We start from the raw sequence: 14,001 nt of genomic DNA on the forward strand, positions 1-14,001 counted from the left end.
ACATAGATACAGACAAAGCTGGTTGTTGGAGTGGTTTGCACCACTCAAAAATAGCAAAAGTTGCAGTTCGACAAGCTCGAAATGTTCCGAGCTTGCAGATCTGCTACTTTGGATACTTTTGTGTGACACCGTATGATCAAGAAGGGGCATTCATTTACGAAAAAATCACACCCGTGTGAAGTGAGGGGCGCTCTTATCATTATACATCATCATACATCATCTCATGAACAACTGAATGTATGTGATTGGTTAGCCGATTTGCTCGTCTACATATGACGTGCATTGTCCCTTCATTGTCAATGGCATTTAATGTTTGTGTTGCGACAAATCTACGTCATATTTGGCGGACATTTGACCTAATTTCTCCTTTCATTGTCAATGGCAAAATATAGAGACGTGTTGGGGACAAAAGCTGTATGTATATAGGAGGGGCTAGCGCCCCTCAAAAACCACACTCGAGTGAAGTGAGGGGCGCCCACTGTATATATGTCGGCCACATGACGTCTTGCGTCGTCATTTAGTGTCCTAAACAAACTATTCGCATCATATACGCACTCTAAACAAACATTAAAAATCACACCCGTGTGAACTGAGTGGTGCAGTGACGTCACACACTAACCATAGCAACCATGCTCGTTTTTTTGGTACGAACACGTGTACACGGGTACAAAGCCAGTTGTTGGAGTGGTTTGCACCACTCAAAGATCCCACAGACTTGGCTGCCATATATGACATCATCTTCAAAAGCCATGATGCATTGGAGGGGGGCTAGCGCCCCCTCAACAACACAAACCGTTAAAATCCGGAGATAGGAGGTTTGGTATACTGTACTGTTTGAGCGGTTGGAGTGCGAGTGACTAAGGGACTGTACCGTTGTTGTGTTCCAGCTGATATTCGAGGCTCTGCACAGCCAGGAGCCCAGAGGTTATGTAGTGGGGTGGATCATCGCCATCAGTCTACTGGTGGGAATCCTCATCTTCCTGCTGCTAGCAGTGCTACTCTGGAAGGTAGGCCAACCAATACACACACATACAGTACTGCAATGTAGGTCAGCGCTTCCCGACCTTCCTGGATCAGGGCCCACTTGAAAAGGACCGACCCAACCAACAACAATCTGCTGTGTAAAGTGGGCCGTGCTATAGAGAGTATGCGCGTGACATCATCAAACCAGGAAGTTATGCAGGAACGCCTACTGAGTGGCAAAAAACTACTTTCTGGCCTTTGTCAGCCCCTACATCCACACAGAAAAGTCCTATCTGATTGCATTAAACAACGTTAAACAATGTTAAACTCACTTTGCATGTTGCTTTGCCACTCGATTTGCCACTCGATGTGCCATTCACTTTAAGCATGCGCATACCCTCTATAGAGACGGCATAGCATGTTTATTTTATGGAGTGCCGTGATCCCCCCCCCCCAAAAAAACCCATGATCATCAGGTACTATGATTATACTAGGAGGAAGATTTTTTTCTGGTTTTCACCTCAGCACCACCCACCTGAACTTGAGCTTGTGTTGTGTGATAATGGGGGAGGGGTTAGGGGAGGGGTTAGGGTTATGATACCACAAAAATGGTGTATTTTCAATTGGGCCTTTTGATTCAAAGGCTTTCAGCTTTCAGGAAGAAACAAATAAAGATACAGGGAAGACATAATTTGAATATTCTAACCAATAACCACACCTGGGTGTCTAAATGTTAACTCCATAGACAAGGAAAAATCAGACCTGTCTGAAGTGAGTGGGGTACCATGTCGGTACCCTAAACATACGGACAGACATGGGGACGGACGGACATTGCTGGTTGTAGGAGTGGTTGCACCACTCAAAAAGGATCAATGGAACTAATGTAGTAGACGTAGTAATCTTTTCAGCTGGGGGTCTGCAGCCAAACGCATGTCAATTTGGGGGTCTTTGACATGACAATGTTTTGAGAAGCACCGTCATGGAGCACTTACTGTACATGGGAATACATTGTTGCACTACTCTGCCAGGGCAGGATCTCTTACTGTACATGGGAATACATTGTTGCACTACTCTGCCAGGGCAGGATCTCTTACTGTACATGGGAATACATTGTTGCACTACTCTACTCTGCCAGGGCAGGATCTCTTACTGTACATGGGAATACATTGTTGCACTACTCTGCCAGGGCAGGATCTCTTACTGTACATGGGAATACATTGTTGCACTACTCTACTCCGCCAGGGCAGGATCTCTTACTGTACATGGGAATACATTGTTGCACTACTCTGCCAGGGCAGGATCTCTTACTGTACATGGGAATACATTGTTGCACTACTCTGCCAGGGCAGGATCTCTTACTGTACATGGGAATACATTGTTGCACTACTCTGCCAGGGCAGGATCTCTTACTGTACATGGGAATACATTGTTGCACTACTCTGCCAGGGCAGGATCTCTTACTGTACATGGGAGTACATTGTTGCACTACTCTACTCTGCCAGGGCAGGATCTCTTACTGTACATGGGAATACATTGTTGCACTACTCTACTCCGCCAGGGCAGGATCTCTTACTGTACATGGGAATACATTGTTGCACTACTCTGCCAGGGCAGGATCTCTTACTGTACATGGGAATACATTGTTGCACTACTCTGCCAGGGCAGGATCTCTTACTGTACATGGGAATACATTGTTGCACTACTCTGCCAGGGCAGGATCTCTTACTGTACATGGGAATACATTGTTGCACTACTCTGCCAGGGCAGGATCTCTTACTGTACATGGGAATACATTGTTGCACTACTCTGCCAGGGCAGGATCTCTTACTGTACATGGGAATACATTGTTGCACTACTCTGCCAGGGCAGGATCTCTTACTGTACATGGGAATACATTGTTGCACTACTCTACTCTGCCAGGGCAGGATCTCTTACTGTACATGGGAATACATTGTTGCACTACTCTGCCAGGGCAGGATCTCTTACTGTACATGGGAATACATTGTTGCACTACTCTACTCCGCCAGGGCAGGATCTCTTACTGTACATGGGAATACATTGTTGCACTACTCTGCCAGGGCAGGATCTCTTACTGTACATGGGAATACATTGTTGCACTACTCTGCCAGGGCAGGATCTCTTACTGTACATGGGAATACATTGTTGCACTACTCTGCCAGGGCAGGATCTCTTACTGTACATGGGAATACATTGTTGCACTACTCTGCCAGGGCAGGATCTCTTACTGTACATGGGAGTACATTGTTGCACTACTCTACTCTGCCAGGGCAGGATCTCTTACTGTACATGGGAATACATTGTTGCACTACTCTGCCAGGGCAGGATCTCTTACTGTACATGGGAATACATTGTTGCACTACTCTACTCTGCCAGGGCAGGATCTCTTACTGTACATGGGAATACATTGTTGCACTACTCTGCCAGGGCAGGATCTCTTACTGTACATGGGAATACATTGTTGCACTACTCTACTCCGCCAGGGCAGGATCTCTTACTGTACATGGGAATACATTGTTGCACTACTCTGCCAGGGCAGGATCTCTTACTGTACATGGGAATACATTGTTGCACTACTCTGCCAGGGCAGGATCTCTTACTGTACATGGGAATACATTGTTGCACTACTCTGCCAGGGCAGGATCTCTTACTGTACATGGGAATACATTGTTGCACTACTCTGCCAGGGCAGGATCTCTTACTGTACATGGGAGTACATTGTTGCACTACTCTACTCTGCCAGGGCAGGATCTCTTACTGTACATGGGAATACATTGTTGCACTACTCTACTCCGCCAGGGCAGGATCTCTTACTGTACATGGGAATACATTGTTGCACTACTCTGCCAGGGCAGGATCTCTTACTGTACATGGGAATACATTGTTGCACTACTCTGCCAGGGCAGGATCTCTTACTGTACATGGGAATACATTGTTGCACTACTCTGCCAGGGCAGGATCTCTTACTGTACATGGGAATACATTGTTGCACTACTCTGCCAGGGCAGGATCTCTTACTGTACATGGGAATACATTGTTGCACTACTCTGCCAGGGCAGGATCTCTTACTGTACATGGGAATACATTGTTGCACTACTCTGTCAGGGCAGGATCTCTTACTGTACATGGGAATACATTGTTGCACTACTCTGCCAGGGCAGGATCTCTTACTGTACATGGGAATACATTGTTGCACTACTCTGCCAGGGCAGGATCTCTTACTGTACATGGGAATACATTGTTGCACTACTCTGCCAGGGCAGGATCTCTTACTGTACATGGGAATACATTGTTGCACTACTCTGTCAGGGCAGGATCTCTTACTGTACATGGGAATACATTGTTGCACTACTCTGCCAGGGCAGGATCTCTTACTGTACATGGGAATACATTGTTGCACTACTCTACTCTGCCAGGGCAGGATCTCTTACTGTACATGTGAATACATTGTTGCCCTACTCTGCCAGGGCAGGATATCTTACTGTACATGGGGATACATTGTTGCCCTACTCTGCCAGGGCAGGATCTCTTACTGTACATGTGAATACATTGTTGCACTACTCTACTCTGCCAGGGCAGGATCTCTTACTGTACATGTGAATACATTGTTGCACTACTCTACTCTGCCAGGGCAGGATCTCTTACTGTATATGGGAATACATTGTTGCACTACTCTACTCTGCCAGGGCAGGATCTCTTACTGTACATGGGAATACATTGTTGCACTACTCTACTCTGCCAGGGCAGGATCTCTTACTGTACATGGGAATACATTGTTGCACTACTCTGCCAGGGCAGGATCTCTTACTGTACATGGGAATACATTGTTGCACTACTCTGCCAGGGCAGGATCTCTTACTGTACATGGGAATACATTGTTGCACTACTCTGCCAGGGCAGGATCTCTTACTGTACATGGGAATACATTGTTGCACTACTCTACTCTGCCAGGGCAGGATCTCTTAATGTACATGCGAATACATTGTTGCACTACTCCGCCAGGGCAGGATCTCTTAATGTACATGGGAATACATTGTTGCACTACTCCGCCAGGGCAGGATCTCTTACTGTACATGGGAATACATTGTTTTACTACTCTGCCAGGGCAGGATCTTACTGTACATGTGAATACATTGTTGCCCTACTCTGCCAGGGCAGGATATCTTACTGTACATGGGGATACATTGTTGCCCTACTCTGCCAGGGCAGGATCTCTTACTGTACATGTGAATACATTGTTGCACTACTCTACTCTGCCAGGGCAGGATCTCTTACTGTACATGTGAATACATTGTTGCACTACTCTACTCTGCCAGGGCAGGATCTCTTACTGTATATGGGAATACATTGTTGCACTACTCTACTCTGCCAGGGCAGGATCTCTTACTGTACATGGGAATACATTGTTGCACTACTCTACTCTGCCAGGGCAGGATCTCTTACTGTACATGGGGATACATTGTTGCACTACTCTGCCAGGGCAGAATCTCTTACTGTACATGGGAATACATTGTTGCACTACTCCGCCAGGGCAGGGTCTCCAGACTGGATCTCTGCTAGGTGCTCTGATATACCAGCCTCCATCTTGTCACACTGGGCTAGAAACTCCTGCACGCGTCTCACAAGGCCCTTTCTGATCGTTCTGCAATCGTTAAAATGTTCCGGAACGTTCATGGAATCCATTTGTTCTAAGATTCTCATAAACTGTTCGGCTGCCACCTTCACTCTGCGGTCCAAATTAGCCAACGCTTCCGACTGAAGACCCGTGGCTAGGAAACCCTTCCCGAGTCCTGCCAGCTCTCCGTTGGCTATTTCCAGCTCTCTGGCCGTCTGTCCCACTGACCTCTCAATGTCTGTGAGCTTCTTCAGTTCAGCCTCCTCCTCTGGACTGTTCCTCTTTCCGACCACCATGAGTTTGCAGCCTTGTTTTATCCCAAAGCTGGAGAGACTCTCCTCCGTGTCCTTCAGTGATTTACCTTTGAAGATGATTGTCTGCGAAGGCGCCGGAACTCCCGTGACTCGAGTGACGGCCTCCGCCAGATCCTTCAGGATGGGTTCGTTCCCGTTCTGTCCCGTCAGAGTGATGCTGTGCTTCGTAGAGCCGTACGACACTGACACGGCGATCGAATGTTCCGCCATCTCTGTTTAGAGAACACCCTTCTGTCGCACTGCGGTGCACTGACCTCCTCGTTCTCTTGTTGCCCTCTCTCTCTCTCTCTCTCTCTCTCTCTCTCTCGCTGATTGACCTCTGGTCTGATGTCACACACCAACAGAAACTGTTGCCTAACAACCGCTGACATTGGGGACCTCCATATATGGCAGTGATTCCTAACCTGTGGACCAATGGTGGGCTGTGAGCGGGTCAACACATACAGTAATTGGCTAAAGAAAAACCCCACTATGATTATAATGATTATATAATATAACATATTTAAAAACTAAATGTCAAAAAGAATTTCCAGTATGTTTTTGAGCGGTGCTAGCTGCTCCAATATTTGACCGCGAGCGTGGGTGTCTATATCCAGCACGGTTACTGTGGTTACCGTGTTTATTAGCTCTCTAGTTCATATACAGACCTCAATGAAATTAACTCATCAAAGGCACCACTCTGGGTGTGATTTTATTTATTCTTTTAAACCTTGTCATAGTGATACCAATGTATAGAGAGTATGCGCATGCATAAAGTGAATGGCAGATCGAGTGGCAAAGTGAATGACAAAGTGAATTTAACGTTGTTTAAAGTAATTTAATGCAATCAAATATGACTTTTCTGTTTGGATGTATTGGTTGTCAAGTCCAGAAAGTAGTTTTTGCCACTCAGTAGGCATTCCCGCATAACTTCCGGGTATGATGATGATGTCACGCTCATATTCTCTATAAGAACCTAAAGGTACACTTCCATGGCTCCATTAATCCAAGATGGAACACAGTCGAATGATTTATCATTAAAGGTTTCATGACATACATTTTCATTTATTTTTTTATTTGAGGTGTTATGACCTCAATTACACCCACCCAACTCCAACTTTTTGATTTGATTTGATCATCTTTATTTTGAACCTTCAGGTTCAGGTTTTTAGCAGCGTTTCTCCATCGGTTTTCCGAAAAACGCGTCCAGTGTGCAACCACCTTTATAGTAGATTTACTAGGCGGAGTAATAGTATCAAATGGGGACCTGTGTGGCCTAATGCATATCAAGCTGCGGGTCCTTCGTTGAAAACAACCGAACTAAACTATTCTACATTGTAAAATCCTCAGTGCTTATTTAACTCAGAGTGTACAACTGCAACAATTCTATTTGTACACTCTCGGAGTTACAGAACCATAATAAGGGTCCTCCATTTGGACCGCTGGTGGTTCCCCGGACCCGACGTTGACAGCCAGCGTTGTAACAGCCAGCCAACAAGTCTCCAAATTGAACGGCAATTTACACCATCCCACACACACATGAAAGCACTATATCTCCAAGGGAAAACGGCAATCATACTAATGTCCAGAGGCCGCGTTAGTAGCACAAAACCCCTTTTCTTTTCAAGCCCTTCCATTTTCCATTGGGAATACCACAACTAAACCCTGGAATGTTGTTGGTCCTGGGACTGTTGGTCCCCCCCCCCCCCCCCCCCCTCTTTTCTCCAACTCCCTGGACCTGGCCAAAACAAACCCCTCTTACAACAGCAGCACATGTCCTGTATTGCTTTCTGCAGGAAATGCCTGACGTGAGCAGAGTTCTGTATCAATAAATGGCCGCGGTCCAAAACACAGATACATGAATGGAGTCGTGGGGAGAGTGTGATTGTGATACCGTCCGTCTTTGTTTTTGCTGACACTTGCCGTTTCCTCACAGTACACACAGTAACATTTTACACTGTTAAATGTATCCCTTTGTAATTCTGAGAGTTTACAAATGCAACCACACATTTTGTACACGTAAAGTTAACACTCAGGATTTTGCATTGTAGTGGTGCGTGCGTGTGCGTGTGCGTGTGCGCGTGTGCGTGTGCGTGCGTGCGTGTGTGCGCGCGTGCGGGCGTGCCAAGCACTCTTAACTTTATATTGTTCACTACAGTTGTCCTGATGTTGACTCTGCCATCCACTTGACTTTTAAAACAATATGAATTATTTATAGTTAAAGTGCTTGGGGTGTGAACGGCCTTACATATTAAATGTGAGTGCTGTTTGCAGGACAAAATGCAAAAGCACTTGAGAATGTGCTACGGCTATAAGGCTAAGCACATTCAGACATTTATCCTGGGTGGTGTTACTTGGAAGTGGGTTAAATCCTGGCTGCTTGTCAAAGTGGTCTGTAATAATGGTTCATAATGTCCTAACATGTAAGTAATAAAACCTCATAATACAATCACGATTGCATAGCGTAATAACGGATTTTTGCCTAAAATATAAAATGCATTAAAAAAAATAACAGATACATAATTACTAATTAAAATACATGATTACAATTTATTCTATAAAATACAACACTACAACATAATAAGAATAAAATTCCGGTCATGTGGTCAAGTGTTCCTTTAGACTCTAAAGGAACACTTGACCACATGTGACCACAAGTGACCACAAGTGTTCCTTTAGACTCTAAAGGAACACTTGACCATATGACCGGAATTTTATGGATTGTGGCCCTCGCCCCAAAATTAGTTTGACACCCCTGCTTTAGAGCATATTTGAAAGATAATTTATTTTGTATTATATTAATGTGGGGTGGTAACATGTTCCAAAATGATATTGATGGATTCATAACCGTTTGTTGGACTGGCAATTCTGGTGTTATGATCATGTCTGTCACTTGATTTTAATAACTGTTTGAAGAAGTAATCTGGTGTTTGATTTGAAATTATGTTTCTAACAAACATGAGGACACTGCATTGAAGTTTGTATTTGACAGATAGATAACCAGGACAGGCGTTTATGCATATATTCAATATTTGTGCGAGTAGAACAATGAAGTGCCAGTCTGGCAGCTTTGGTTCTGAACAAGTTGTAGTTGGTTCAGGTCTGCTTGAGTCGCCGCTGACCATACATACAACAGGACAATAATAAAGGTGACAGAACACCAATGACAGTGGTGGAAAATAACTAAGTACTTTTACTTAAGTACTGCACAATTTTGAGGTATTTCCAATTTCCAGTATTTTTACACTACATCTCAGAGCCAAAATTTGTACTTTTACTCCACTACAATTATTTGAAAACTTTAGTTACTAGTTACTTTGGAGATTTAACTTTTGATTAGAAAACATACATTAACCACTTCAACCATATACATTTCGACCATTTGAAAATAGCAGATTGCGACGCATTGTGAGCTTGTAGATCTGCTATTTTCAATAGATTTTGTACACATTTTGAACTTGTGAAATGGCACATTCTGCACAATGAGTACTTTTACTTTTAGTACTTTAAGTACATTTTGATGCCGATACTTTTGTACTTTTACTCAAGTACATTTTGAATTCCGTACTTTTACTTGTAACGAAGTAGTTCTAAATTGCAGTATTGGTACTTTTACTTAAGTAAAACAATTGAGTACTTTTTTCCACCACTGACCAATGACTGTATCGCTTGACCCATGACTGAGGATGTCAAGTAGGTGGAGCACTTCCTGACCACGGCTATACCTCTACCCATTGTTATTACAATGCCATCAATACGATCCGACCATGACAATTCACTGTCCAATAAAACACTAAGCAGTTTCGTTTTCTTAACCTGTTCTACCTGACATTGTAAATGTGTAATTGGGTGAATGTACCGTAATGCACATTGTAAAGTGCTTTGGAGAAAAGGGCAGTGTATAAACTCACCATCTGTCACCTCACCACCAGTGACCCTGAAACACAACTGTTGCTTTTCTCTCCCGGTCACAGATGGGCTTCTTCCGTCGGCGCTACAGAGAGATCATCGAGGCCGAGAAGAACAGGAAGGACAGCGAGGAGAGCTGGGACTGGGTGGAAAAGAACCACTGAAAGTTGTGCGGTTTGTTTGGGCCCTAAAGGGACGAGCCATTGAGACTAAAGAATTGGGTCGGGAAGGATCCAAAAATGGCACTGGGTCTCGACTCGCGGCCCAGACCCCTACATTGGGACGGCGGCCCTTCAGTCCTTCCATATGTGGAAGAGAAGAATATTCTCCAGATTTTTTGGAGACTTGACATTTTTGTGGGTGGGGGTGTCCAGGAAACAGACCGTTTGAGGTGACAATGTGGCTTGCCAGAGAGGACACTTGCTGTGGAATCCAATTAATCCCAGTGGAGGTAAACTCCCAGCCAGCAGTGTGGGACTGTTGATGGAAGCTTGACATCCGTCTCAGGATGGGGAAGTGACATGAATATTATAGCGGACAACAAAACCCTCAGGGCAGTGTTAAATAGCAAATTTATTTTTATACATACAGTATAAGCCATATTGTATGAAAACTGGGCTTCAAGAAGAGGTAGGTTGCTCTTTTTTTGGAGGCCAATGCAAACATACTGTATATGTACAGTATGTTTTCCTATAAAAGCACTGATGTCTGATAAGAGTGGATGCCTTTGCTCCGTTGTTTAACTTCTCTAGGCCAAAGCTATGTCATGTATAGTTTACGATTGCAGTCAGTTTGTATATCCAGTTTTCTCTTGCAAGTGAAAGATTGTATCTTTTCTATGCCGTTTCCTGCTTATGAATTATTTCTATCATACATCGGGGCCCCTCTCCTACTAATAGATAATAAACCAAAGTTAGTTCTTTGCCATGACACCCATAAAATACTGATCTAAAAGTCACGTTCTTAATTCATCTACTAGTATTCTAATAATTGTCCATGCCGTATTCATGATCAATCGCAAGCGCTTTCTGAAGTCAAGAGGCCCTTAACTTCCAGATGCAGATATCAGCAACACTGCAGAACATTGTATTTACACTTGATTTGTCATACTTACTTTAAAATCCACCCCATATGTCAGCAAAACCTAATATGCTGAGGGGTGGTGGACAGTAATAGTATTGTAAGCTACCACTCACTCTTTTAAGCTCTGTGACTTTCCAAGATAACCATTCCGTTTGGTTATGTTTTTTTTTCTTTTTTCTTAAATTCATATTGTCAATCTAACTCCAAGAGTTTGTACAAATGGAACCAAATGGACCCTTATGGTTCCAGTTAGATTAACACTAAGGATTTAACGGTGTATCTTTGGAATTCTTGGGATATGGAAAAGGTTTAAAAGTGCAATGTGGCAGCGAAATCAAACAGAAGCTGCTTTAGCCAGGAACTCTTGCTCAGGTATATACAGTTAACTTCAGTGACAACCTTGTCCTTTGAACGTAGACTCACTCCAATATAGCTTCTCAGTTCGCAGCAGTTGTTCAACAGGTTTGTGGACTTTTTGATGCCCAATTTAATGACTTATTTGTCATTTCCGCTTGCTTGCCGTTTCTTGAAGATGTAAGATCCAATCACAATTGTAACATGATCCACCCCTTAGTGTTAACTAAGCTAAGTAGACCATCTATGAGGGATGAATTTATGATTAGGTTATTAGGCATTAAGCTTCAGGAAGGGAAATATGTGATACTTTGCTCCCCACGGCCGCATGAAGATGGGAGTCTACCTACATCCATTTAAAGGGGCCCGGAGTGTGAGTAATGGCCTAAGAATAGGTGGGAATGTGCTGTGCTCCATCACTACACATAAACTAGCTCTTTGGGGCTCATGGGAAAAGCTGATTTTAAGTCAACATGTAGGAATGTTAGCACCCTGAAACCCTGCCACCATTGAAGCCCATGGCTGCTCAGCACAGAGCTCATCAATCAGTTTTGAATCCTTTATGTTCTTTTTCTTACACACACACACGTCTTCTCAAATGAGGGGCTTTGCTTTGTGTTTGGGTAGAGATGTCACTGCAATTAATGGATTCATTCAATGTCAAATGTCCCAGGAGTTGGAAGGATATAATTTTGTTTAATGCAATCCAAAATGTCCACCGCTTAAAACAGTGTTTCTCAACCTTTTTTCGGCCAGTGCCCCCTGTTGACAACATCTCACCAATTTCCAAAGATTTTACATTAAACTGGACTGTTAGTATGTGATTAGTATGTAATTATTAGCCTACTTCCTAGGGAGAGTTAAAAAAAAAAGAAAAGACTGTTATGATTACAAGTAGAATTGTATATGGATGTCAGACCCTGTCACATCAGACCCCTGTCACAGCATCATAGCCCTGTCACAGGCCCTGTCGTCATGTTACCAATGATGTTACCTTCCCTGAGGCTGTGACAGTGCTGAGAGGGGCCTGGTGTGACACGGCTTTTCGATATACTGACATGATGCTGACCATGATACTGACCATGATAATGACTGACAGGATACTGACCATGATACTGACAGGATACTGACCATGATAATGACTGACAGGATACTGACCATGATACTGACAGGATACTGACCATGATAACGACCGACAGGATACTGACCATGATAACGACCGACAGGATACTGACCATGATACTACAAACGCCATTCAACACATACAAATCCAGCCAATCTACCATATCATACCAATAAAACAACCTGCAACTACACACAATTCAGAAACCACGCCTCATTTCACTGCAGAGTTAATGAGGAAAAAGTCTAGAATGAAATGAAAGAAAATGTGCACTTGTCTTGACTGTATTGAACCCCTTTAAAATATATGTATATTGCTTTGCTTCTCAACCTTCTCTGTAAGCTCCCGTTGAGAAACACTGGTTTAAAACAAAATGTGGCGCCTACTTTTTTCATGATCACCAACATGAAGAAAAGATGTAATGGAGATATTTGTTGAAAATACATGATGCTAATGAAGGATATATGATTAGAAAATAGCAACATTTTAAATTCAATCGTTCATTGTATTAGTATTAATTTTTTTTTTACTAAGTAATAAACATCAGGTGACTTATTTTGTTTGTTTGTTTCCAAAAACAGATATAAAAAGGATTGTGAAGTTTTTGAAGCTGACTGGGGTCAGATTTATATGTGCAATGCCAAAGAAAATAAATAGGTTAAGTTTTATCACCCCCCCCCCTCCCCCTCCCCTCCCCCCCGCATTGTGGTGGTGAAACAAATCTATGGCACTCACAACACTGAAGGACACTTTATGGTTCACTATAATGCCTCGTTTCCTCCTTCCTCATTATGCTGTATGATTATGATTTGATCACAACATAACACTTTATTTCACCAATTAATTCCACTGGCATGACTTTTATACTGTTGTACACACTCACCTTTCCCCTCTGCACCTGTTTAGAGTTCTCTCGATAGATGTATGCAGAGAAAACAAACACTTGACTATTTTCTTTCTTAAGTATTTTAACTGTGATGGTTAGGTTTTTTTTTGTTTTTTGTTTTTGTTTTGTATTGGCGTGTATGTTGTCACCGTTTTCACATTTAGGTATTTGGGGATCTGTTTTTGAATATACTACTGTCACTGAATATCTTTGGTATTAGAGTGTGCTATATGTTTGATGTCTAAACTCATGTTCATTCTGTATATTTATCTGTTGATAAATTTTAGACTGAAATGTTGGTATTTTTTTTGTATGTTATTTTTCTATCAAGACATCCTGGGGAGTGGTGGGAATGTCTTTTGGTGGTGTGTGGCGCCCTCTGGTGGCTATGACAAAAACATGTTCGTCGACTAGGCTACCGTTTTTCATTTCACGAAAACTAAATGGAAACTAAATGAAAACTATGATGACTAAAACTAAGACTAATTATATTGACAATTTCGTCAACAAATAACTAGACTAAAATGTTAGGAAGGGACTAGTGGACAAGAGATCCAGTATAAGTCATTTTACACTGGTTGCATGCTGAAAATAGCCGATCTATGCGTTGTGAGCTTGTAGATCGGCTATTTTAAGCAAGTGTTATCTGTCATTAGGCATCAAGGCCCGCCAAAATACATTTTAGTCGACTAAATCAACTAGATTTAGTCGACTAAAATCTTATATTTAGTCGACTAAAACTAGACTAACACAAACA

General features: G+C 42.9%; 2 protein-coding genes across 2 annotated transcripts in view; one reads left to right on the forward strand and one right to left on the reverse strand.

Moving 5' to 3' along the window:
* The window catches only part of itga9 (integrin, alpha 9), a 143,888-nt gene extending 130,350 nt beyond the window's left edge, over window positions 1-13,538 (forward strand). Inside the window, exons 27-28 of the mRNA XM_079512784.1 lie at window positions 888-1,007; window positions 9,864-13,538. Of these exons, the coding sequence (XP_079368910.1) occupies window positions 888-1,007; window positions 9,864-9,962 (219 nt within the window). The 3' untranslated portion in view covers window positions 9,963-13,538. The remainder of the gene's footprint in view (window positions 1-887; window positions 1,008-9,863) is intronic.
* LOC306931399 (BAG family molecular chaperone regulator 1-like) lies at window positions 5,500-6,120 on the reverse strand (the record flags this gene model as incomplete). The annotated part of the gene is made up of 1 exon (XM_079512785.1): window positions 5,500-6,120. One exon carries the CDS (start codon window positions 6,118-6,120, stop codon window positions 5,500-5,502), a length of 621 nt encoding a protein of 206 aa, XP_079368911.1.
* Window positions 13,539-14,001: the final 463 nt, after the last annotated feature.

This window comes from Electrona antarctica (genome assembly GCF_951216825.1).
Source record: "Electrona antarctica genome assembly, chromosome: 10".
Lineage (NCBI taxonomy): Eukaryota > Metazoa > Chordata > Actinopteri > Myctophiformes > Myctophidae > Electrona > Electrona antarctica.